The following is a 27,024-nucleotide window of genomic DNA, read 5'->3' as shown; positions in this document are numbered from 1 at the left end:
ATAAGTAGCATCTCTTGATCAATTAATTTTAAGTTTGTTTGCTGTGTGCAGGTTTAGTTATCATCCTTGAATTACCTAAGACAGTGGTTTCTCTCTTTCTAGATGCCAGTTTATGTAATGGGCATCACCAGTAGTCAGACACCTTTTTCGTTTGGCAATGCAGTGCCGGGGTTAACATTCCACTGGTCTGTCACAAAGAGGGATACTCTGGACATAAAGACAAGACACAGCGAGGTAACACGTGTGTGTGTGCATGCTTGTATGTATGCGTATCTTGGGAAAAGGAAACTGCCATGTAATGGGAATTAAGAAAATATTGTTGCTTCCACTTGCTCAAAATCAAAGAGCCATTGTCAGTGTTGGGTGTGGCTATTCCTATACTATATCAGTATCAACTTTCCATGAGTAAAACTTTGATTGCTTTCTTCTGTTCAAGGCTTCTTTTCAGCTTCCAGCGAAATACAACTTTGCAATGGATGTTTATGGCAGAGTAAAGGGACGAACAGGCCTGAAAGTTGTTGTGAAGGTCCTTGATCCTGCAGCTAACCAGTTTTACAACATGGCAAGAGAACTGTCTGATGAAATCCAAATTCAGGTATGATGATGTTGTGTAATTTTCTAATATTTCAGAGCTAAATTTAAGCCCGTATTTGAAGTCGGGAATTTTAAATGCAAAAATGTTGTTCTGACCTTGGCTCATCTTTGAGCCCTTACTGTTGTATAACGTTCCTGTATTTGGAAACCTGCAAGTTCCATCTGTTGGCAGGTTTTTGCACTGAATAGCTACGCACTGGTGTAATGCCTGAATTCAGGAGTTTAGGTTTGGTGTAGACCACCTGAAATTGAGGTGACTTTTACTTCTTGCAGGTAAGCAATGTTAGAGTTGTATGAAAACCTTGGTTCTGTAATATCTCCTTGCATGGAGGTACTTCTGAAGTTTTGAATACTTCTTGTACCTAGTGGTTATCTTGTATGTCTATGCAAGTGTGTCAGCTTGGATCAGGAATTAACTTTTGAAATAAATCTCACATTGTTTCCACTTACCATGCTTTGAAGAACAGTTTCAAAGTATGTGAACTGGATTGCTTTATGTGGAACAAAAACTGGAAGATGTGTTTGAGGAATGCACCTCTGTGGATGTTCCATCCATAGGATCACACTAGGGGTTGTCTAAAATAATCTGGGACAACGTGGGGTCTCCAACACTGCTTCACTTGACAAATCTGCTTCTCTGTTCAAACTGCTTGGTAGTGTCAATATAGCCATAGAAATAAATGCTCTTCAGAATAATTTTTAAAAGATAGTGTGTATCACATTCTTAAATATTCATGTTTAATTTTCTGGCGTTTAACTTAAATAACATAAAATGTTATATATAAGATTATGGTTTTTTTGTTTTGTTTTGTTTTGAAGATAAAATAAATGGCTTGCTGTGCACAGCAGTAGGCTAAAGTGCCTTTTATTTTCCAGGTATATGAAAAACTTCATCTAGTCACTCCAGAAGTGGAAACAGAACAGATCTTAATGTCACCAAATTCCTTTATTAAACTTCAGACGAACAGGTTAGAGACTGTTTTTTCATACTCTGATTTGTGTCAACAGTTTATCAAAACTGTATCTTATCTCTACTCTTGGTTTCTTTCAAATCTTGTGTTGGTTAGATAATAGCTTGATAATTTATTTGATATTTAGAACTTTTAGATCCTTATTTTTGAAAGATGTAGAGCCAGTTAAAGCAGTTGCATGCTTCCACCAGAGTTTTTATAGGCAATGAAAGCTCTATAGAAAATAGTTCTCTGCATGTCTCACACAGAGGCTATGGCTAGATTTTGAGATTAAAATGTCCTTCCCAAATGAGATAACATTTTTATAGCCTGTTTGCAGGCTTGTTTTGGGCTTGATATTTGGTTGCTCTTCTAAGCAGTTTATTCTGATTATTTAGTGATTAATTTGCTATATAGCAATTTGTAAACTTTTTTTCCCAGTATCTTCACTATCTACTATTGCAGCCCCTATGTCTGAACTTTACCACCAAAAAAATTGCACTGTTGCCAGAAAAAGAGCTGCTAAAATACAGCTTGAATAGGAGGCTTCTTAGAATAAAGTAGGCTATTTCTATCTGGATGGAGAAGCTTAGGAGGAAAAGAAAAACAGTTATAGTGTTTTGGAAGTTGTGGTAAGTGATACTTTAAAAGCAGCTAATGTCTCAGAATGCCAACTAATGAGTTTATGTATTTGCTCACTTGATTAATATGCAAATACCATGGTGAGAGTTACTCCAAAATTTAACCTTGTCTACAAAACCATTTCCTGGAAACTGATGAGATCCACTTAATCATGTCCCTGACTTTGTCTTTAATACCAGCATTGACCCTGGCAGAGTATCTGCCTCTAAATATCATTTACAGAAAATGACTACAGAAGCTGCATGTAGTAGTAGCCTTTCCCATTATTGTTTGGAATCAAGTTTACATCAAGAAATGATAACACTGATTGGCAATGGGCAACAACTAGGTTTTAGTAAATGCATAAACCCAGATGAGACTTTGTCTAAGTAAGCTTGCAACAGAACTGGATCTTTTCTTTTTTAGATTAGAACACATTCTTCTCAGTTTATATTGCAAAGATTTAGAAAAAAAGCATACCAGGTTAGGGCTGTTCTATGATTCTGTCTTAGATTTGTATAATATATTGGTATAAATATGGTTTTACTTATTTACATGAGTTCCCTGTTTTTTTTTTTTTTTTTTTTTTTGTTTTTTTTTTTTTGTGTGTGTGTGTGGCTTTATTTGTTTGTTTTTTTCCTTAAGGGACCGAGTGGCTTCCCTGAGTTACCGTGTCCTGGATGGACCAGATAAAGTTCCTGTTGTAAAAATTGATGAAAGAGGTGTCCTTAATTCTGGGTCTTTGATAGGGTTATCAACAATTGAAGTAATTTCACAAGAATCATTTGGGATTAACCAGACCATTGTAGCTGCTGTTAAGGTAATATTTTTCTCTTTCTCTTTAGTCGGAGTTATAACTGACGTAGTTTTCTGTTAGTAGGATATTTTTATTACTGCATCAGAGTCAGTTAAATGCATGTTATGAATTTCCTTTCTGAAAAATGTATAGGAATTAATAGCTTTGGGCTTTGAAAAAAAAGTTCAGTGTACAAGCTAGATACAGATTAAATCCCACCAAATTCTTAAATATGGTACATCTTACAAAAAGTCTTTGGGTGCACATACCTTTAAAAAAAAATCCTAAACATTCTACAGAAGTTCAAATAAATAATAAAAAATATATTACTGTTATAAGCATGCAATAAGTGAAAAAATATATTACTGTTATAAGCATGCAATAAGTGAAAAAAGTAAATGTCATCTGCAGTAATGAACATAAATACCTTACTAGAGATGTTGTGTATGATACCTAGATTTTCTAGATACCAGTAGTAACTGTAGAGCCCCCAGATTTAATTTTCTATGCTGTTTCCTAACCATTTAGCTTTTACATAATGAGAGCCTCTGCATGAGAAGACATAGCAGAAGCAATAAGCTCCCTGTGTTTGGTGAGCTGGCAAGGAGCACGTCCAAGGATGCTGTGTGCCTAAACTACACTGAAATAGGGATTCTTTAAGGAAATACAAATATGTAGCAAAACTTGACAGTTTGGTTTCAGGCCAACAAAATTTCTTTCTTTCCCCAAATATCATCTGTTAAACTAAATGCTGTTATATGAAGTATAATACATCTTATTGGATGCTTAGGGCACTTCATTTCTGTTCAGAAGTCCTTGTCCCAAGAACTTTCTTCATCTGGCAACATGAGCTTTGAGATACCCACTGCTCCACCTCTTCTAATCCTTTTTTACTCTGTCAGCATGTTTCCAGTATGTCCCAGATAAAAGAGAAACATATTTAATTCAAGTACTGACTTTAAATTATTTGTAGGTTTAATTATTGTAATCACTGTGAAATGGCTTGATTGTGTTTTTTCTTTCTCTCTCTCTCTCTTTTTTTTTTTTTTTTTTTTTTTTTTTTTTTTTTTTTACCATAACATTCAGTTTTGTCTCCTGGGAAGAGAATGAAAAAAGAGATTGTGGCTTAGTTTCACTAATGCCACTCCTGCTGCGAGGTGGTAGCAAGTAAATTCGTACAGCTCTGTTATAGATGACCTTGTTTCCTCCCTTCACTGCTGGATCTAGCTAGTGAAAGACATCTAATGACTTTGGAGTTGGCTCAAATGACATTTAGTCAGCATATAGTGGTACTGAAGTTAAATTCTCCCTTTGTGCATTCTTTCCGTACACAGTTACAATATCACGGAATTGTGGAGTCAGTGCACTGGTTTTAAGTCTGTGAAAGCTTTGTAGGAGGAACTGTCTCTGTTCAGAATTTCATACCACAGATTTATTTTCCTGTAGTTAATAAAACTATTCTACTTCTATGGAAATAACATTTTTAACTTCACAATAACCCCATGAGTTCAGAACATACTTTTGTCTTCTGTTTATGCATGAAGGACAGAGAGAACTTGAGTGGTTTTGCTGAAGGTCACATGCAAAAACTTGCAATGGAACAGCGGATGAGCTTTAATCTTGTTGTGTCATTGTAAGGCAGAGTATTCTCCTTCATGCCATCCTTCCTTTCATAAGTTCTTGTTTTGTCTATTTACAACTGTGCACAATTAAAAACCAAGCTGCAGCAGCATCCCTTAATGCTTAGACCTTCAACTTCGCTCAGAAAAGACTATCTTATATAAGTCAAGGAGGACAGTGGAAGTAAGGAGTGATAGCAGTATGCCAAAGCTTAGCATGGAAGCAAACTAAGCATAGCTTAAAATAACAAATACTTTAAAAACTGAGATGCTTTAACAATAAGTACTATTTTTCTCAATATTAAATTTAGCAGCTGTCCATGTAGGCCAGTTTTAAATGAAATTTTAAAGTAAAGCAAGCCTGAAGATCTTTAAAGGAAATGTCATTTTTGCTAACTTGTTGCCTCAGCTAGTTGGACAAAACGTCTGTGCAGTGTATCAGCTTGTGGAGTAGCCAGTTACATGTACTGTTTTTTAGCTACTCTTTTTTTTCCAGATGCACCAAGATGCGATTTGCTTCAGGCCAAATTTGTTCTTTCCTTTTTATGTTTTGACATGTACATTTTCAGATTGCAGAGTTTTACATTTCAGCTGAGTCTCTTAGGTCAGAAAAAAAGGGAATTTCCTACAAGATAAGCTTGAGGGCTTCTTTTAAAATAGTTTTCTATATATGTCTGAAGTTTTTTTGCTTTCTCTACCCTTCCATTATTTATTTTTCAAAAGTTGTAACAGAAAGAGCAGATTTCTCTTTTATTGGGTAATTTTGCTAGTTAACTTAGGTAAGTTAAGCAAGAACAGTAATTTTTATTTTATTTTATTCTTTTTAAGTTGTGAAATCTTTATCTTCAGTCAAACTTCCTTTAGAGAAGTGATAATAGAAAACTTTGGGGGTGTGGACATGTGGACAGTCTGGCAGATTTCTCTAAAGAATTTGGAGCAGAATTTCATAACTTCCCTCTTAGTTGAGGAGGGGCAGTAAGGCAGTGAAATGTAGCCTGCTGACCGCTAAGAGTTGTCAGGTGCCAGACCTGAGTGCTTTTGTCTCTTGCACTTACCTTCTATCAGCCCAAGCCTCAGAGGATGGCCTGGCTGTAGCATCATACAACCAGCAGGGTCAAGGCAAGTGTGCCCAGGTCAGAAAAAACATAGCAGCACAGAACTTCAGGAGGGAAGGTGGTGAGTGGGTGGTGTTCTTTGCCACCATGAAGCCCTGTTGTTAGACTGTTGTTAGACTGTTGTTAGACCAACGCAGGCCTGTTTGAGGGGCAGCAGTTTGTAGTCTCTGCAATGTTATTTTGCAGGGATTACCAGGGAACACCTTTGCAGCTACTGTTCATGTTTCCTTCATTGAGCAAACCTTCTCCCAGAGCCAAGGCTGTTAGAAGCTGCCTGTATCATCTAACCTTTCTCACTTAGTGTAGGGGAGCTAGGGAAACAGCAACCATTTCACCCGCTTACACTCACAGTCACTGCAAGTTACTCCTGATCTGGTAAAGTGGGGAATAAATTGCATATTTCACTTCAGGAATTACTGGGAAGGAAGTCTAGGAAAAACTTCCAGGAAGTGAAAACTTCCTTCCAGGAAGGCTTACCAGTTCTACCTTATATGACAAGAATGTAGCTTCTGAGGCGTGTGATGTGGGTTTCTACATTGCTTCAATTCCCAGTGCTCTAAGAGAAAAATATGAAGAAATATCTGGTGGGAGGGTGGAAAGAAGACAGAGCTAGATTCTTCTCTGGTGGGCAGTGTCGGGGCAAGAGGGAATGCACACAAACTGAAATGTGAAATTCTGTGTGAATGTAGCAAAGCACTGAGAGGGCTGCTGAGCAATGGTACAGGCTGCCCAGAGAGATTGTCGAGTCTGTCTTGGAGATGCTCAAAACCTGGCTGCACATGGTTCTGGGCGTCTGGTTGTAGGTAGCCCAGCCTGAGCAGGGTGGCTGGCCTGGGCAACATCCAGAGGCCCCTTTCAACCACAGCTGTTCTGTGATTCTGTAAAATACGGATTATTATACGGATCATAAAAACTCCATGTCTCTGTACTGTTATATAGCTGAACATACAGAAAGTGATTTGTCAAGGAAGCTTTGTATATTTGCATATTAAGACCCCTTTTTAGATGACTGTTATAGAAGCAACAAAAAGGCTATGTTGAATTTTTCACTCCTGATGTTTTACAGGTGTACCCCATCTCCTACCTCAGGATCTCCATGAGTCCTATTCTGCACACGCAAAACAAAGAGGCATTACTGGCTCTACCTCTGGGTGTGACACTGACGTTTACAGTACATTTTCATGATAACTCTGGAGATGCTTTCCATTCACATAATTCTGTGCTTAGCTTTGCAACAAACAGGTAGGTATCTATCACGGCTGTTAAGTATGGAGACCAAAAAGGCCAAGTACACGTAGGCCAGTTACAGCAAGGAACAAACACTGCCCCAAAGATATCAGTTGAAGATGTAACTTGGACTGGGATTAAAAAGGAGAGGATTTTCTCGGAGTCTGTCAGAGGCACTGTGGCAGAAAAAAGAGTTCCAGTTAGTAATCAATATTCTCTAGCAAATGGGAAGTTGCTCAGATAAGCATGATCCCTAGTGGGGCCTGCTGGGGTACGTTTTTGCTTTACGTGACTCTGAATCATCTGATTGCGTACATCAGTGGCCTATATAAACAATTGATCTTATTAACATTTGCCTCGTCTTGCCTCTCCTTTTCTGCTAGTGCTTTGTTACACTGACTCACTTACATCTTATGTAAGATGGTGAACTTTCACGATCAGAGGCTGTCTCTTCAGATGTGCATGTATAGCCTTTGTACAGCAGAGCCAAACCTCAAAAGGACTTTTGCTCTCTGGTTCAAAGAATAATAAATATTACAAAACAACCCTCTTTGGTCATTAGTAAACAATCATTAATTCCATTACTTTAGCATAGTGTGTTTTCTGCAGAGTACTTTACAGTTACAACTTACTCATAATGATTAAAATGGGGGGAGGGAGGGACAGAGGGAGGGAAGGAGGTTAAATGCAAGATTTTCTATCTTTCTCCTACTTAAACGATCTACAGAAATTGCTGTAGCATACAGAGGTCCTTGAGATAACGCTACCCTAGCTTCCAAGCTAGACGTGGCATAGCTGCATCTGCATAGGGGTGATAATTAGCCTCAGACACAGAAGCACTGCTCATTAACCTCAGGTGCAGCACTCCACTGCCAGCTCTACCTACCCAGCCCTACTACTGTCAAGACTTTGCTGTCTTTGTGGGGTTGTGGTAGGATGGCAGCCTCTGTGCTGGGTACGCATAACTACTCTTTGTGTTAGTGCACCTGGGAATGCTAAATTTTGGTAACTACCAGAACTTGTAATCAAATGTGATTTAGCTTTGTAAAGTTAGGTCTGGAAAGCTGCATGTTGTTTTAATTTATTCTTAGCTACCAGAGAAGAAGAAAAAAGAAACCAATTATCTAATTTTTAAAATTCTACATTTCTTAAAATTAGGAAATAATTCTCATACATAATTATGACCTCAGTATTTTTTCAGCATAACCATGTAAAAACTAAAATGTGGCTCAGTAACACCTGAATCATTTTCGTTTTTCCCATTTTATCATTCTTCATTAGAAAATAGCCATCACAGAAAACAAGAAGCCAAACATCTGTAGCCAGAGTTTGTACCTACTATTTATTGTAGAAAGGGAGACATTAGCAAACTTGACTTACTACAAAAGCCTATCTTTTTATCTGCAGAGATGACTTTGTACAAATTGGGAAAGGACCCACCAACAACACATTTGTTATCCGGACTGTGAATGTAGGCTTGACCTTGCTTAAAGTTTGGGATGCCGAACACGGTGGAATTGCAGACTATGTCCCCCTTCCTGTGCAACATGCCATTTTTCCTGAACTCATAGATGTGGTGGTAGGTGATGTCCTCTGCCTGAGTACTTCACTGATAAACCATGAAGGTAAGCAGCACTTCAGTGACTGTTTATGCAGCCATATAATTTGACATCAGCCTGCCTTTCTCATTCTCAGGAAAACTAAATGCATAATTTATGATGTTTGTTCAGCATCAAATGTCACTGTTCTTGTTAATGATAAAAATAGGTTTGATCAACTCCTCTAATTTTAATTGTACCATGCAATATGTTGCTTGTATGGATTTCACGAGCATCAGACCTCAGACATTCCCATTCTCTTCGCTTGAGAGGGCTGGTTTTTGTTTGGTGGTTGTTGTTTTTGTGGGAATGGTGCAAAGAAATGATCAGGATGGTCTGACTTCACTCCCTGTTTTTAACTCGTAGTATTAATGTGTTTTTGTCAGAGTAACTGCAAGCCAGTTGGTGTGCGTGCATGACAGAAGTAAAACCCTGCTGCCCATTCAATGGGCAAATAAAAAAAGATACCAGTGTGCAAAATGAACTGCCTCAGCTAAATGAATTTGTTGCTCAATGTACAAATGACGTATCTTTACAGGCCTGCCAGGCATATGGAGCTCCTCGTTAAGTAGTGTCCTTCAAGTTGACTCCAAGACTGGTGTAGCTGTGGCAAGGGATTCTGGTGTTGCCACGGTCTATTATGAAATTCCTGGGTTACTTAAAACATACAGAGAGGTGAGGCACTGCTAAATCCTACCAGCACTGCTAAAGTTTGTTTGCTTCAACAAAAGTATATTCTATGAGATTTTTAGTTAGAAATATTTAGATCCAAGTGTACATATATTTAAATAGTTTATTTATTTACATTAAATATAGATAAATATACAAATGTAAGTATAAGCACAGAAAGATAAATATAAGCACTCCTTTTTAAAGAAGAAACTATTTAAATGTATAAATAAGCATGTTCCTGCCTAATGGTTGGAAAGTGTACAATATGTGTCCAAACATGTCATTTTTTAAAAAAAATTACTTGTGTTAAAGAGTATAGTTGAGACTAATGGTTTGTGCCTTTAGCCCATATGATTCCTACATTGTACATTTGGTTGCTTGGCTAAGGTGTTCCCAGGTGCTAAGTAATTTCTGAGTAAGGCTGCTTTTATGAATGGAGTTTCACTGTAGGACACAAACTCTTGGGGGTCTTATCTTTTATACATGTAAAGGTACATACATGGCAGTCAATTCAATTTGGTTTGGCCTCAGTTTTTGTAAATTTTATACAGATTTTGGTAACTGTGTACTTCATCCTTTATTTAGATAAGTGTTAATATACCTCAAAGGACTACAGCAATGCATGTGAGTGGAGTGAAAACCAGCTTAGAAGGAGTTGCAGCCTCAAAAGTAATAGTTCTGATTGGAGAAGGAAATAAAAATTTGAAAGGTATGATGAAAAAATTGTTTATGTTATATATTTATTGCTTAATATGTTTGTATATTCACAATAGGTGCTTCTTTGAATGGTCTTTGTAGCCAGTGTAGCAAGGTCTCCATGATCCCCTAATGCCTATTCAGTCCTAGATAACTGAAGTGTTGGTTGTGGTCATATCAAAAAACAGTTAACAGGCAATCAGCTAAATGCTTGTTTCTATACTTAATTGCACTTGCCTTCTCAGTAAGTTAAGCATGCTCAGTAAGAAAAAATATTGAAGTGGTTGCCATCCTTAATTTTTTTTCAGAAACTTTCATCAATTAGAAAGACGTAATACAGAGATAAAACATCATCTTGTGTCTGTTAATTAATAAGCTGTATTTTGCTTGATCATAGTCCCTTTTTGTTATTACCTCAATACTTAACATTTATTGAAATAATATTTTATTGTACCTTATATAAATTATTAGCCGACTAAAAAATTTCCTGCCAGATACTAAAATAAAAATCTAGACTCCCAGGATCATATAGGGTATTCAGCAGACATATCTGAGCTGACAATTCTTTCTAGTTAATTCTTTTCTGTAAATAAATTATTCCTGTAAAAAAAAAAAAAAAATCTTTTATTGTCTCTTTGGCATTAGATTTGAGATAAGCCTGCTATCTGTTATTCCCAGCTATTTCAAGATTATCATAACCTTGTGAAACTATTTTGGAAGGTAGTAGAATAACTTGATATCTTAAGCCATGGTTTTGTTTTACCGGGGAGCCTTGTAATTCTTTTTTTTTTTTTTTTTTTTTCCTTCCCCTCAGGAGAGTGCTTGCCTGCTCAGATTGAAGCCATTGCTGAATTACAACCACAGTCCATTATCACTTGCCATCTAAATTTTAACAGTGATACATTTGACTTCCCAGCACATGATATTTTCATAGCAGAACCTGGATTTGATGCAGTTTCAGGTAAGATTAGAGAAGATGCCGTGATGCTGGCAGACACTTTGAATTCTGCTGTGGTTTAGTCCAAATGCCCAAACAGATTTTCTGCTGAAGCCTCTGAGCTTTGCTGTGTAGGTTCTTAGGCTTCAGTGAGTTGCTAATGTGTACTCTACTTGTTTAAGTCAATCGTTTTCTGCAGTGATGTTTACTTGTTTACGGAGAAACTCAGAAATCAGGGGCAGCCCATTCCATATCTTTCTTCCTGACTTACTATTGTAACTCTGAAAACCTCTGCCCTATACAATACTGAAGTAGCTTCCCCCCCGCTAGGGCGGGGGGAGCAAACTTCAGTATGCTTTTTAATTACAGTGTCCACAAACTAGGTTGTAATTTTGCAAACTACTACACATGTATTTGTAGTTTCATAGACAGTCCAATGATATCTTTAGACAGAAGTGATGGTATTGCAGAACATAGGCATAATATATGGGTTGACACACTTTACAAAGCTAGCAGCTGTCCAGTTCTTACTCCAACTCAGCAGTTAAAACAAAACAAAAAGAAAAAAGCTACCTCGTGTATGATATGACATGCAAATACAGGGCCTGACATTCTTTTCTTAAACTATGGAACCAAAACATTTCCTTCTTCACCTGATACAAATGAGCACTTGGGTGACAAATGTTCCAGAACTGGAAACATTTTCAAGAATAAACAGCCAGTAGCTAAACATACTTAGATGTTCTTTGGCTAGATATCAGTGCCTTTGTCATATACTTAAATGCAGTAGAAGTTAAGACTAGGGATAAAAGGAAAGAATTATGAATTTTAACATCTGGATACTAAGGATCATTAAATTTCACTTAATTATCTGCTGCAGAGTCAAATATTCTTTGTGCTGGATGTTGGCCTTTTAAAAGCCCTGGCACCATAGTTATTGCAGTAAAACTAACCTTTACAAGTAAAATGAGGGAAGTAGCTTAAATGTGAAAGTCCGTAATATATTTGGAATTCTTTGGGTTCTATAATTCAAACATTTCTGGAATTTATCAAACTTCCAAATTTCTCTTTGCAACCTGAGTGCTGTATTTTTTATTTTTTTTAATGAAAACTAGAATTCCTACATACTCCCAAAACAACACAAGCTAGGACTTGAAAGGAGGGAAAATTACCAGATACTGAGGAAATTGAAATAAAATTGTGAAAGTTGTCTGCAACGTGTATTAGTGTTTTATAATCATAACATGACTTTAAAAAGAACAAAATACCATGGATTTTATGGAAATAACATGAATCATCTGCTGGGTTAGTCCCTGTACCTACTACGTAAAACTGTTACACCTTGTGTAACAGTGGCTGCCTCTGATACTTTGTTAGGAAAAGGAAGTAAGGGGAAAACATATATGTAGCCAAATTCTGCTTATTACTTATGCTTTGTATCATCCATACTGTAGGAGGGTTTTTTTCCAGCTATATTTATCACTAATTATAGACTAAGAGGTTCCATACAAGACTAGAAATATAGTGAATATCTAACTTTTAATGAAGCTCTTAAAAATAATTAACCATGCTTTCACAGAACTGATGATGGAGATGGTCATTGACCACTGGTCATTTTAACATTAGATGAAAGCATGATATATCATACTAAGTAACAGTAAAACATAAAGCCTTTCTATCAATATTAGCATAAGTGAACATTCAAAGTGGAATCGAATCTCACTGCAGTTAGAATTAAATCTCACAGGGACTGAAAATTGTCACTTTATACTTTGTGTTGGATGGGCTTCTTTTTTTTTGGTTGGTTGGTTTTGTTTTTTGTTGTTGTTAATCATGATGGTTAGTTTGGGGCAAGAATTCTTTTGCTTTTGTAATGGGATTGTGATGCTTGAACGAGCTGATGCACCCTGTTCAATTTGTCATTTGCCCACCCACCCCTGAACTAGTTGTTCTGGATTTTAGCTTTTTTTTGGTTCTTCTCTGAAGATGTCACAGTGATCTCATTCTGCATGGAGGGAAAAACAACAACAGTTAACAGTCAAAATCCTTTTGTTTTTGTAGGACATTACACCTGTTCCATCACAATGCACAGGCTCACTGACAAGCAGCTGAAGCATCTCAGCATGAGTAAAACTGTGCTCAGGGTTACAGCTTCAATCCAAGGCAGCCACATCTCCGCGGAGCAGATTGGCACTGAGGTGCCATTCAATCCCGGGTTTTATGCTGACCAAACAGAAATGCTTTTAAGTAACCATTACACGAGCTCTGATGTGAAAATTTTTGGCGCCACTGAAATACTTGATACCCTTGAGGTAAGTGTATTGCTGGAAAGCATTAAAGCACAGTTAAAAAGCATTTTGAGCTGTTACATGCAACTTCCTAACCAAATGGACTCTGTGCTACCTTTCCCATCTCAAGATTGAGATGGTTTGGAAATGCTTATTTTTAATGTATTACTCCCCAGTTTTTATTCTTGCTTCAAGGTAGAAGAAATGTGTCAGGCTCACCTGTGTGCTAGCTGGGATGTGTAAACTACCACATGTGCGGGAGCAGAAAAATTTGCTAGATCCCTAGTGGTAGGGGTAGGTATTTGCCCACTTATTTGTTTACCCACAGTTCACGTAGCGCAGTGAACTTTCATTTTATTGAAATGAAAAAGCTTTCATTTTATTCCCCTGTATGGGCTTGGCCCAGACCCCCAGAAGTAGTGATTAATAGGGCAACCTGAATAAACAGGGGTGAAGTGCTGAAGGTGTCAGGGTAAATGTACAACCAAGTTCAGCTCTTGTTGAGGGATGAGTTGGTCTAGGTTTGTGTGGAATATTATTTCTGAAGCATGGCCTGGAAGATGGATGTGTGTCTTGCTTTTCAAACAATCTATTTCAGGATTTTTTTTTCTTTTTTTCTTTGGCAGGTGAAATGTGGGTCACCAATGGTGAAGGCATTAGAGAAGGAGAAATCCTATGGGCTGCCTAGTTATGTGGTCTACACTGTCAGTCTGTCTGATCCAAGGGTTTCAAGCCAGGGAACATTATCAACTACTCTAACTGTCTCTAGTCCTATGACTGACCAGTCTATCACTATCCCAGTAACAGTGATTTACTTGACTGACAGAACCAGTGCACCAGTGAGGCGTAAGTTGATCTCTAGACTCTATATGTGCCAGAATAAACCCATTATTTACATTAATGTTTAAAGTTATAAAATTTGACATGTTAAAATCTGAGCTGGCAGTTCCCATTATCACTGACATTTAAGCTACTCACTATGACCAGAAGACTTAAATACTCATAATTGGTTGTAATTGCTTATTATGACTGAAGCTGAACATACATCCCTTTTGGGCCAGCCCAAAATACTCTGCTGAAATATCTAAATATCTCAGTGCTAAAGTGTCCAACAGTCTTTTTTAGCTTTGCTTTTATTTACTCTCTTGTTTTTTACAAAAATTGGTAAGCAGATCTGGGCTGAGGAAAATAAAGAACACTGCATATTAATGTCTTAAGATGCTCGTGGCAAATTTTGAAGATTACATTGGAAATAGTCATTAGAATTGAAATCACGCTATGTAAGTTGAATAAATGTATTTAGTATAAATACTCAAATAGAAATAGCCAAAAGAAGTTAAAGAACAACTCCTACAGCAAATTGGAGGGATAAGGTGCTCTTTTAACTTAATGTCTCCTTTTAATCGGTTCTACAGATGGAGCAAGTCTATTCCAACACTTCCTTGATTCCTATCAAGTAATGTTCTTCACGCTTTTTGCACTATTAGCGGGGACAGCTGTTATGATCATAGGTAAGAGAGTGAAAGACTGCAGTAATACTTTTTCAATAACTTTATACATACTGTACATTAGTTGTGAGATATAAAGGAATTATTTCCAGGCTGAATGTTTTCTTGTTTTGTTTTTACAATGTCTTTCAGCCTATCATGCAGTGTTCTCACCAAAAGAACAGCACACACATCCAGCATTTACCCCAAGGACAACGCCTCAATGCAGCCCTAACAGTAAGCAGCTGTTGCCCAGTTATGAATGAATTAGTCTTGATACTGCAATTTAGGAATGCACCTCCATTAGCCTATACACTGACTTAAATGATTATGAGCATTGTGCCAGTTTCTAGAAAATTTGTTGTGTCTCTCCTCCCCATTCCCCAACTTTATATTTCCACATCACTAGTTCTTTAGAAAATCTTGGCCATCTTCAGCAACACTGGAAATAGGGAGCATGTTAAAAGTCTGTGAATTCGCGGAAATCATGAGATACATAGAGAGGAGGGAGAGATTCACAGCTTTGCTCCTACCAAGGACAACTAAAGCAGAAGTCCGTTGCTGATACAATGTGCTTTGCAGCAGCTGTCTGGTTGTTCAATTCACATGTCATCAGATTAGCTGCAGCATGTGCTGCATTTCTTGTGCAGTCGGCATGCTGTGAGGTACTGGGATCTGGATCTATCATAAGACGGGGAAGGGCAAATTTTAGGGGGACAAAGGACAAATCTGTTGCTAGACTGCTTTGATCCTGCAGTCATGGTTTGCTTTTATTGCTTGGTATGATGCTTACTTCCTATTTTAATTTATTTGCAGTGTTGCAGAATCAAACTCTTTTTAAAAGCATGCAAAAAGCACCTATTAACTGTAAGGGTCTGTAATAAACTGTGGCAATTAAAATTCGCATTACTACAGATGTAATCAAGATACTGGTGGGCTTCTCTTCTGTTTGTAAATACATGTCTGATACTTCAGATAAAATAAACTCCACCTGAAAGTTACTTGCTAAGGTGAAATGTATTGTGCCCCCCTCGGAGGATTTAATTTTTTAATTCAAGTCCTTAATGAGAATACCTATAAAACTTTTATACTTATAGGATGTCTCTTCAACAGGCAATAAGCTAAAGGAAGGTTACTTCACTCTAAATGGATTATTAGACTTGCTTACCAGATGTTCCAACAAATAATCAGGGGCAGTTAATTTTTTCCTTTTACCTCCACCATTCCTGAGTATGATTGTTTTTCTGATTTTCCCTGTGTTTTAGGTTTCCCTGCATCACCTGTGGTTTCCTTCAGTCCTCAGTCCTCAGGCAGGAGAACAAGCCCATCATCCCTACTCTGGAGTACCAGTTATGGTTCACGTTAGAGAAAACAGCACTCATCATCATGCACTAGGACTAAGGAAAAAAAAAAAAAAAAAGCAGTGCCTTTAATGATAAATTTCAGAACTGTTGCACTTTTGATGCAATTCTAGTCATCTCTTGAGTATAATTTCATATTTTTTCTTAATTTTTCATAATGATTTTAATATTTAGAGCTCTTTGCATTTTTTATGTCATTGCTTCAGTTCTCTTAAAACTTATTTTATCTGCTGTTTTATGCTCAGTTGATAAGGTTGAATGGACAAAAAAGTGTTCATGCTAAGCTAGCTTTCTTGCACTTCAAGCAGGTAGAAGTCTGAGTGATAGTGATCAAAGTTTTTATTTACTTTTGGAAAAATTAACTTTCTTTTTAATTAATTTTTTAAAAAAGGGAAATAGAAAAACAGGTGAAATATGAGCCAAAAATATGAAGGATTGTATATTTCAAATTAGTTTTTTATTTTGAGTTAGACTCAGGAATGTACTGCACTGATAAGTATTCTTATGTTTAGCCTAACAATGTGATCAGTGATTCATCAATATAATTTGCTGTTTAAACATTGGGAATGCTGGAACAACTGTGAATAGATGTGAAGGTGGTTTTTTTTTTCATTATTGTTATTTAATTTTTTTAACTAAAAAAAATAAAACTGTTTTAAATTTGGCTTCCTTTGGGTACAACTGCAGTATTCCCTTCTTGTTATTGTGTAAGCACTTTTTTTGGACTGTGAATGTTGAAAGCATGTGCCTTCTAAGAGGATCTTTCTTCTGATAGTAAATATTTTTAATTGAAGGCAGTTGTCTTACCTGTGTTCTGATCATAAATATAATACGTTTTACATATAGAAATACCTCAGTAGGAACTGAGCCTCCTTTTATTACCACTGGGCACGTGATGCACTGGAAAGTAAGTGGCTTATTTCATAGTTACAGTGAGTGACTTTTTCAGTTGGTTCAGCGTTGCTAACCTCTGGTGTGCTTGTGTACTTACTAATAGAGCCACGCCCAGAATTTTGATCTAACCTATACAGTAAGATATTATTGGTATGACCAGACTTTGGAATACTTGTACTGTAATATCCTACTACTAAGTGCTTGTTGATCTGCTGAATACAATGTAGCATTTCACTGCATATGTATTACTGATTTTTTTTGATTGGTTTGTGACAGTTTTGTTTTTTCCCCTGAATAACTATGATACAGATATAAAACGCACAATTCAGAGTACGTTAGAAAGTACTCTGCTAAATCAGGCAGTTGATCACTATGTATACTCAGATGTGTTATGTTTTCTAAAAAAGATGGCAGTGAGGTACGCTGACTTGAACTTCTTTCTAAATAAATTTAATTTTAAACAGTTGGGGGGGAAGACACTGGTTACAATAGTTGGTAATATTCCCTAAGGATGGAAAATGCCAATGGCATATAGTTTGGATTTCATGCAGTAGTGCAAAAAAGCAAAATTGTTACATGTTATTCTAAGTTTTGTATAATTTATTTGCCTGTTTTAGAAAAATGTGTGCCTTACATGCTACTACTAAAAGTTGACAATTCAGGTGTAAATAAATAATCATTTCTACCTGTTTTATTTAATAAAGCTTTGTAAAATTCCTTTAGTATACTGTTAATGAACTTTCTTGGGTTTTAGCTATTCACAATTTGGCTTTAGATTGTATTATTTGTACTTCACTTCCTACATTTCACAGGATCACAGAATTGTAGGGGTTGGAAGGGACCTCGAAAGATCTTTGTCTAACTTTTGTGGGTATACCTCACTTTCCACACCACCCCTGCCACAATAAGCCATTTTGTTGTGAAAGCATTCTTGATTCTGACTGTAGTTGGCTGAGTATTAAAATACATTCTTCCTCTCACTCCAGTAGTGCAAAAGCTTTTTAGCTGTGAACTCCAACTGCAAACAGTTGAAAGGGAAATGATGGGGGCAAATTAAGGTAAGGTAGCATAAGGTCTTTTTGCATTAGCCTGGAATCACTAAAAGTGTGTGTTTTAGTGTTGTGTTAATGCACTAATTGTGCTAATTAACACAATAGTAGTATTGTTAATATGCATTATTGTGACTGTCATATAAACAGTAGCAGTAAAATGCTTTCTATAGAACATAGCTGGAGAATGAATGAAGCAAAGCTGTCTTTTTATAAAATATGATATAATACAATAATATTATAGTAATAATATAGATAATATAGTATGGTTATATATAGTGTACTAGACATTTTATATATTAACGTGTGTTTATATATGTAAAATACACTTAGGAAGTGGCTGAGAACATTGTCTGAAGTAGGCATCCATGGTATATCAGATACATCATATCCTTACGCATGTCCTCAGTATTTGCAATCATGATTTTACATTTATTAATAATACAATGATTTTTAAATATTTTGACAAATTTTCATCTACTGTTTGTTGTCAGGAGTTTTTCCCAGTCTTCACTAAGTGTCATCAGCTCCCACTGAAGTCAGTGGTGGCTGAAGAGGCAGATCTTTAGTTTCCAGGTTTGTCCAAGCTTTCAACTTTATTTATTTATTAGGAAAAAATATCATCTTTCTCCACTTCTCTTTTAGAGCGAGATGAATGCATCTCAATGCTACTGTGATAAACGTTTCAGAAACGTTTATCTTCCACAGAAAAGTTTTACTTCTCTCTTTCTTCTATTCAGCCTACCAATCTGTCACTGAATGTCCTTTAATATGAACTGCTCCAAGTGGTGGGAATACTTCGGTAAATGTCCACTGTTCATTTCACCTCTTTAGGCAAGTAGTTTTAGTCTCCTGACATGTGTCTTGATGAATTCTGATTTGCCACAAACTGGAGTTAGAGGGAAGTTTAAAAAAGTGGGAAAAAAAAGTGTGAAATGGAGAGCTGGAGCCAACACGCTGCAAGAAGTAATGAGGTTTTTGCCTTGAGACCATTCAAGTCAGTCTGTTGGGCAAATCCTGTGGATAGGATTCAGGGATATAAATTTCTCTGACTATAATGAGATTTAGGTGTGTTTGTTTGATTGGGGGGTGGGGGAGGATGTTTTGCATCTAATGATGAGTTTATCCTCTGTTCACTTACTGCCTATTTCCAAGTGTTTGCTTGCCTGACTGGGAGAAGGGCTGCTGGAAATGCGTATACTGTAAGTTAAATGTCTTAGATGAGTTGACTTATTGTCTTGAGTTCATCAGTTAACAAAAAATCATGATGCACTCAAACAGAAATTGTGGTCCCTTCCCATCGAGCAGGAGTTCCATCTACACTTTTGGTAGGAGTAGGATTTAGTGCATGCCAGCAATGCCATGCACATGTTTATCCCATGATGTTGGTTCTCAGGCAAAGTATTTCTTCTTAACGGGTTGAATAGAGTTTAATTAATGATGAAAAAAGCAGGTCCAACCTGTGAGCAGTGAGCAAAGCAAATGACTCGGACTGCCCTTGAAGCCTTCCTGTCTTTGCATATCCAGCCCAGAGGGCTCTGTGGCAGACATACCTACTGAAGCTGTGTTAGATTAATACCACAGGGAACAGGTTTTGACTTCACAATTGCAAATATGTACGTTGAAAGTCCCATTCCAAGACATTTATGTCAGAAAATGGAAGCAAACAGTGGTAATGATGATGAGGTCTGCAGTGTTCATGTGGCACAGCCGCTCCTGCTGCAGAGTGCAGGGGCTCAGAGGCCTTGGGCCTGCTGTGGAAGTGGTGCTTTTACTCCACGTGGGGCTGCATTGCTTTACTTTAGTTTATTATTTGCTAATAATTTATAACAAAATTTAGACTTCATCTATGCAAAGGTATTTCTGGTAATGCTATAGATTATACTTGGCCTGCATCTTAAGGGGGCTGGGGCACAGTGACGCAGGGCCCGAGCCCCTGAGGCCTGCATGCTGAGGCTGGTCCTGCCCTGCCTGTGCAGACAGACTTCCAGAGCCGCTGGGAGCCATTTTGCAGCCAGGTGTGTGCCTGTGGTAGGCAGAGTAGCATTAATTGTATAGGAACTCCCTCTCACCCCCATTTCAACTCTTTTCGCTTTTTAAAAAAAATCTCTAATGACGGGAGGAGATGAGGGCTTTCCACATACTTTATTTTTTAAATCCAAACTTGGCATGTTGCAAACTTGAATGAGAAAAGTCATCTAAAAGGTGACACGGCTGTGTCTGGTGATTAACATCCACAAGGATTAGGAAAGGGAGGAGCAAATTTTGATTGAAAGCAATTATCATGAAATCCCAGTCAAGTTGTGGTATCTGCATTGAGGGAATTCATTCCTGAAGGGGAAGAAAATGTCATGCTAACAAAACAGGCACTGTTCACTGAAATACGTTTGGCAGATGTTCAAGTACTCAGGAGGGAAGTGTTAGGAAAACATTCTAAATAATATAAGGATCATACTGAAATGCAGCAACAACAAAAGAATAATAAAGAGTACTCAGAATTAGAGTACAGTTACTGTTTCTGAAATACCTCTCTACTAATCAAAGTTAGCCCCAGGTCTCCTGTGCCTCTCTGAGGCAGAAATGCAGAGTGAAGGCCTACCACTCTAAGGCTTTTTTGTAAAGTGACTTAGATTACTGTCCTAGATACTGTCACCAGATCACAATTACTGGAAGATGTTTGCTTGTGGCAGCAGATATAAAATCCTCATGAAAAAGTGATTGGTACTAAATGATGTAATTACCTATGTGGGAGGGGGGGCCGCACGACACAGTGCAATGGTATCATCCATAAGTGTTTTGTTGAATCAGTCTCCAGAATCAGCAGGAATATGTCTGCATGCATTCTTGTATATAAGCTGAGTACTGCCACAAAACAAGTCAGCAAGGTACCTCAAATGGGTGAGGTATAAAGAGCCTATTTTCAGTTCAAAGTTCATCCAGAAAATTCCTGCCCATTGAACAGCCATGGTGCAAAGAATTGTTCAATTATCACTTTAATTATTATCTCCCCATTTCTCCCCTTAAGAAGCACAGCCACATAATAAAATGTTGAACCAACCTTTTCTGCTGAAATTCTTCCTGGTAAGGAGCCAGGATTATTGTGTGGAACTTTAGGAGGTTTTTCTAGCAGCATGTTTGCTGACTTTTGTTCTCTATATGGAGTTAATTTTGTACAAGAAGCAAGATGCCTCTTCCTTCCAGTTCCCCCAGTTAGAGATACAGCGGGAGTAGAGCAGGGACCAGCTGGGGCATGTTGTTTAAGCTGTCCTCCCTGACAGAGGGTCTCCTAATGAGAAAGCAGTCAGGTAATATCCCTTGAAACCCCCTTTAGTGCTCTAGACAGAATCAGTGTGGACCAATCTTTTGGAATTTTCCTTAGCCAGCTTTTTTAATATATACGCATATTATTCAGGAAACTGGCCTAACATTGTCTTGTAGCAAGCTGAGCATATATGTTCTTGAATGAATGCAAAGGGAAGTCTTTAGGGGGAAAAATAAAAACACAAAACAAACAAACAAAAAAATTGTGAAGGTGAAGTGTTTTCTGTGTGGTTCTGATGAAGCAGTAACCGTACAGGAACACGGGCCCTTCTATTCCGCAAATGCAACAGTCAGGTGTTTGTAGCTATTCATAAGTACTTACAACATCTAGGAACTTAATCGTTAGTTGTAACAGTAAGTGCACAGGTTGAACAAATGTATGTTGGTATTAGGTCTTTTAGTGAAGAAGATATTGCTCATGTCCTTACCTAAAAGCCGCTGGCCTATGGGTCTAGACTTAGATCCGCATGAATGTGGTACATAAATACTGCCTGCAGCTTGCACTGCTGGGGGGTACCAGGCAGTTCACTTCTGTGTAAGTAGAAAGAGGTGTGTACCAGAACACATTCCCCTAGTTTTCCTAAACACCCTGGTCTTTCCTTACAGGACATATACAGTGATCCTCTGCCAGCAATACACTTTCTGTATAGCTACCTACTCAAGGGACTTTGAAACTCTGATGTTCGCCGTCATCTTTCCTGGCCTTTTCTGCAACATGCTGCTTGCACCCCCATTGTGCTGCATCTCATCATTTCACTGTAATTGTACTGAAACAACTTAATGTAGCAACTGCAGGTGAAGAAGAAGTCGTAGAGATTGACAGGCAAGGTATGTGAATTCAAATTAATTCTTCTTTTTTTTTTTTTTTTTTTTTTTTTTTAAGTGTTTTTCCTGGTAAGGCAACTACCCATTCTATTCATATTTTTGTATAGCTTTGTTAGTCTTTATAGCTATGTTAGTTGGTTTATTACCCCCACTTCAAAAACTTCTGCCTCATTTTTAGTTTGAAACAATCTGAGTTCACTTTTCAGATGTTAGCTTCAATGGGAAAACTGCTTGGTGTAACTGGGCACAAGATTTGGAGATACAGTTTCTAAGGTTCTCCTCATGAAGCTTGCAAAATTAAAACAAGAATGGGAAAGTAATTTTTCTCCTTGATTCATATTTATCATCACTGTATTTAAGCTGTGAATTTACCAACGGTAAGCTTAGTACCATTTTCTGTATTTTTCCTCATGCCACTTGTCCTTTCTATCTTCAGATCTATTTTTATCACAGGTACTGTGTTTACCACTGCAGGTGGCCAGCTCCAGAGCTTTTTGTATTAATAAACCATTTCCTGCAATGTATAATGTCTTCACAATTCAGCACAGCATCTTGTTTCTTTTAGTGTGCTAAACTCTCTCTATTTCAAAGCTTCAGGGTCTGTTTTACCATAATTACCAAATGGATTGCAAGATGCAGTTGTTATTTTCCATTTACAGCCATTGTGTACATGTTTATAATTCACCCAATCATCTGCTTTTGAGTTCCCTTCTTAGTTACTGTGTCGTATTTAAAGTGCTCTTTCCATTTTCCCTAGTCCAAAGGACTATCTTGTACCTCTTGTACCTCTCACTTTTGCATTTATCATCAATAAGTTTATTTGCAAGCTGTTGTGTTTATAGATGTCACTGTTGTGATGTTTTATTTTTCTTCCATTTGTCATAAGGGAGTGGTTTCTTACTGAGTAAATATAAGGTAAGGCGAATAAAAACTAAGATTTGAAGTTGTAGCCACAAACCTGCATCCTTTGTGTTAGAACTCTTGTTATTTCTAGGAGTTATTCTCATTGCTGTTCAGGTAAGAAAACAATTTTCCATTTAAGCAATGAAAAAAGTGTTAAACATCGTAATGTTACACAGCTTTATTTCTAAATATAGACTGCACCGATCCAGATGGCGTAGTAGATAGGGTAGTTGCACAGTACTCATACATGTACGTATCTGCAATTGGAACTATTTAATGGCAAATGACTCTCCACACAGAGTTAAAAAGATACTGAGTTGCTTTTGGTTGTCTTCTTCTGGCAAAGCCTCCCAGTAAGTGGCTGCTTCACATGTACCAGATAACTTGATATCATCCTAAACAAAGGTCTAGGATTTGTACTGGGATTACTGTACCATCTCTCACAAAGGAAAAGAGACCTCAGCAGAGAAAATGTAGGATTTTTTGATTTGTGATACTTAGTTCCCATAACCCATGTTGTTCAGCAGGTATTCAGCTTCTGCTACAGTGTCATCAGGCTGACTCAATTTTGAAACCTGACCCATAATATCCAAATGTGAAGTGGGGTTGGGGACAGCACTATGAATGTTAATGTCACTGTTAATGAGCAGTGCTTTGGATTTTTTAGGGAAAATGGCAGAAGGAAAGAAGGAAAAATCAAATAGTTCTAAAGTAGCATAAACAGAATATAGAAAACAAATCTCTAAATAAAAAATTAGTACACCTGCTTGAATTCTGACAGGTATTTCTGTTTCCGTTGAGGCTGAATTTTGACCCTGGAAGTGGGGGGGGAACACATAAAAGCATGTTAAGGGAAAATGTAATGATGAAAAATCAAATGATGGAATTGACTCTATTCTCTATCAGAGGCTGGAAGTTTGATGTATTTAAGGAGAAAATCCTTTAAAGCAAGGATTATGATGGAAGAAGCAGAAAGAACAGCTCTCTGAATGTTGCTTTTGGCACAGAATCCATGTGAGAAAAGACAGCATGTGGCCTAGACACAGAATTCAGTTATGAAGTCTAAACTGCAGCAATTTCAAAAGGAACATTCCAGTGTGGAATATTTTTGAGCCAAGGAGCTGTTTATTTCCTTCCTAAAGGCCCTGATAGATGTCTAGGTGGCAATATTGGGTCAACTGATAATGTCTAAAAAAAATGTGGAAAGGTGTCCTACTAGGGTCTACATGTATTTTATCCAATAAAGGTCAGGATAACTCTATCTGCATTTATGATGACCACAGAATAAAAAATGATGCTGATTTGTGTCTTTTCTTCTCTCGGAAGATAAGTGGCTGTTCATTTGTGAGACATGCGCAGAGTCAGAATCTTATAAGAACAGGAAATATTAACCTGAGTTGCGAACAGTGTTCTTTAGTATTAGGGAATCCACGTGTAGGCATCTTCTGAATGTTGTCATCATGGATGTTGTTACATGTAAGGACAATGATGCATAAGAAAGAGCTTACAGAGAGTTTCCTTGTGCAACTGTTATCACTCTTAACAGCAAATAACTAGTGAGGATGTCATCCAGTGGGTTGCACTAAGGCGACAAGGGGTGGCAGGGGCAGGGCTAAAGGGGAGATGGAGGGAGGGTGGAATACCATTTAATAAAAGAATGGTTCAGTGATGATCTGAACACCAAACTTAAATGGGCACCAGGCAGACAATACTGGGCCTCATTTGGGATAGTAATTGGAGAAATCATCAGAGTGCAACAGCTTCCTCACGTGAAAGTCAGCTTGACTTTCAGGACTTACAGCATCAGTAAGCATATCTGCAATAACAGAATAATGTGACATTACTACAGTTTGCATGGTAGTAGAGGAATTATTTAGATCCTTAGTTCTTTAGATCAATGTTGTTGATTTTATCATGGAAAAAAATGAAGTCCAGAGGTGGAAGGTAAAAAAAAATAATAATAATAAATAAATCTGACAGACTGTTGGACTGTCTAAGCTATCAGGAAACAAAAAGCTTCACAGTGTTTTCTGACCCAGGAAATATTCCATTCCCTATTGTGCAAGCTAATTCCCACACGAGAACATCCTTTTTACATTTGGTATTGAAAGCATGATATAACATAACCAGAGAGACAGACCAGTAATCACTGTAAATGGGATTTGAGAGTTTGGCTGTAATGATGGTATCCATAGTAAGTCATTTTAAGCCAATGCAAAGTAATAGCTGTGACCACCTTTAAAGAAAGAAGCAGAATTGTCTAGACAAAATCCAGTGACTGAAAAACAGCTTGCTGATAAACAACCTCTGAAGTTCTGGAAATAGTTTTAAATAATTCTTTTTTTTTCTTTTTTTCTTTTTTTCCTCAAAGATGAATACATCTTTGAAAGAGACAAGAGGTGGGAGATACTTCTGTCTTTTGTGGCATATGTTTTACTTAGAAAATAGAATTCTGAGAACCTGGTAAGTAAGAAACTGCCCTTAGTAACAAAATAGTGAAAATTGTCATATTTTACCCAAAAGGAAGGGAAAAAAACTCATTTTCTAAAGTAATAGCTTGTAATTTGACAGCATGAGTCATTTGTGTTATTATGAGTGAGTCATAAATAGAAGAGGCACTAAAAGAGTTATTTTTCAAAGTGTATCAAGGTAACAAAGAAACTACCTCAAAAATGTTGCAAGTAAGATAACGGTCAATTGGGTAGTCTGTCAAAGCTTATTTGAAATGTTTAATGAAATGTACTCATTACAAATGCTATTTTTATGAACTTCTGTTATTATTTTAAAAATGAGTGGTAAAAGCCGATTTCACTTATTTGTTTTCCTGTAAGAGTCAATTAAATGGCCTTTAATGGGAGTTGAATCAGATTTATAATAAAAATAGTAAGAGGCCTTGACTTTCAGTATTATGATCGATCTTCTACCAATGGGGATCAAGACTTGAACTGTTCTGCCACGTAGACTTTTAGTTCAAGTCACCATGAGCATTATCAGATCTATTAACAATAATTCGGCTTCATTTTCATGGTAGTTTCTATGTACATTTGAGCTTTACCCAGATGTAGGGGTAAATTGCATCGGGGGAGGATGGAACTGGGAACTTCAGAATAATAGCAGGGGTATTTTTAGCCTGGATCCCTAAAGAAAGGAGGCGTTTTCAGCCACACTGTCCCTGTGTCTGTTTGCTGTAATTAAAACTTAGTGTTTTTAATTTTCAACCTGATTCCAACCAAATTAGATAATAGAATGGGCATCTAAATGATAATTAAGTCCTCATGAATTTTGCAGAACTTAATCCCTATGTTAAGGAAACTTTATAACTCTATTTTTAGTGCTGTGAGCCCATCCTTTGCTAGCTTCTAGACAACCCACAAAGATGCAGACCTTTACAATTTTAGTGAGAGTTCACAATCCTCCATGAGGATAAAATCTGTAAGAAACCAGGCATCAACAGAATTTCTTTTCATCCCAAACAGAGAATATAGGATTTGATTATAAGGAAGAAGTGCTATATAATAGAATTTTCTTAATGTTTGTGAACAGAAAATACACAGTGGAATAAAGCAGCAATATCCAGTGCAACAGCTAATTATGCAACATATAAATAGAATCAGTTGTAGAAAGCTGAAGATTTAATGTGAAAAAGAAAGCTTCATGAATGGTACAAGTTAAACCAACAAAGAATCAAGTCAGTAATTTACATCTTACAATTGCTCTGCATCGCTGAATGGAATTCATTGTTACCTCGAGTGTTTACTCATTGTTAATAATAAAATCTGCAACAATGGCAGGCACAAAACCAATATCAAGTGGGAAAGAATAAACTTGAATAAAAAAGGAGAACAAAGGGAAAAAGTAAGCTGAAAGCAAGTTTGAGCTAGAGGGGGAAAAAAAAGGCAATTCTTTCTGGAAGTAAACATGATGTTATTACACAGAAAAAATCATTTGAATTAGTCTTGCTACTTAGTAGTGAATAATGCAAGATAGCACCTATCCTGCATTTCTAGACTTGGGAGTTCTTAGCTCTGTAGATTTTTCTATGTCCTTTCTCAAGCTTGCACATTTTTTTCA

The 27,024-nt window shown here is 37.2% G+C and overlaps 1 protein-coding gene across 1 annotated transcript in view; it reads left to right on the top strand.

Annotated features, from left to right (window-relative positions):
• NUP210 (nucleoporin 210) overlaps nt 1-17,573 on the top strand; it is a 66,202-nt gene extending 48,629 nt beyond the window's left edge. Inside the window, exons 27-40 of the mRNA XM_082767999.1 lie at nt 103-234; nt 437-595; nt 1,471-1,562; nt 2,811-2,985; nt 6,762-6,937; nt 8,330-8,547; nt 9,059-9,195; nt 9,778-9,901; nt 10,703-10,849; nt 12,887-13,137; nt 13,740-13,959; nt 14,529-14,624; nt 14,754-14,837; nt 15,866-17,573. Of these exons, the coding sequence (XP_082624125.1) occupies nt 103-234; nt 437-595; nt 1,471-1,562; nt 2,811-2,985; nt 6,762-6,937; nt 8,330-8,547; nt 9,059-9,195; nt 9,778-9,901; nt 10,703-10,849; nt 12,887-13,137; nt 13,740-13,959; nt 14,529-14,624; nt 14,754-14,837; nt 15,866-15,966 (2,112 nt within the window). The 3' untranslated portion in view covers nt 15,967-17,573. The remainder of the gene's footprint in view (nt 1-102; nt 235-436; nt 596-1,470; nt 1,563-2,810; nt 2,986-6,761; nt 6,938-8,329; nt 8,548-9,058; nt 9,196-9,777; nt 9,902-10,702; nt 10,850-12,886; nt 13,138-13,739; nt 13,960-14,528; nt 14,625-14,753; nt 14,838-15,865) is intronic.
• Nucleotides 17,574-27,024: the final 9,451 nt, after the last annotated feature.

Source organism: Aythya marila (genome assembly GCF_965140915.1).
Source record: "Aythya marila genome assembly, chromosome: 10".
NCBI lineage: Eukaryota > Metazoa > Chordata > Aves > Anseriformes > Anatidae > Aythya > Aythya marila.
Note: the sequence above shows the minus strand (reverse complement) of the source record. Positions and strands in the feature narration are given on the sequence as shown.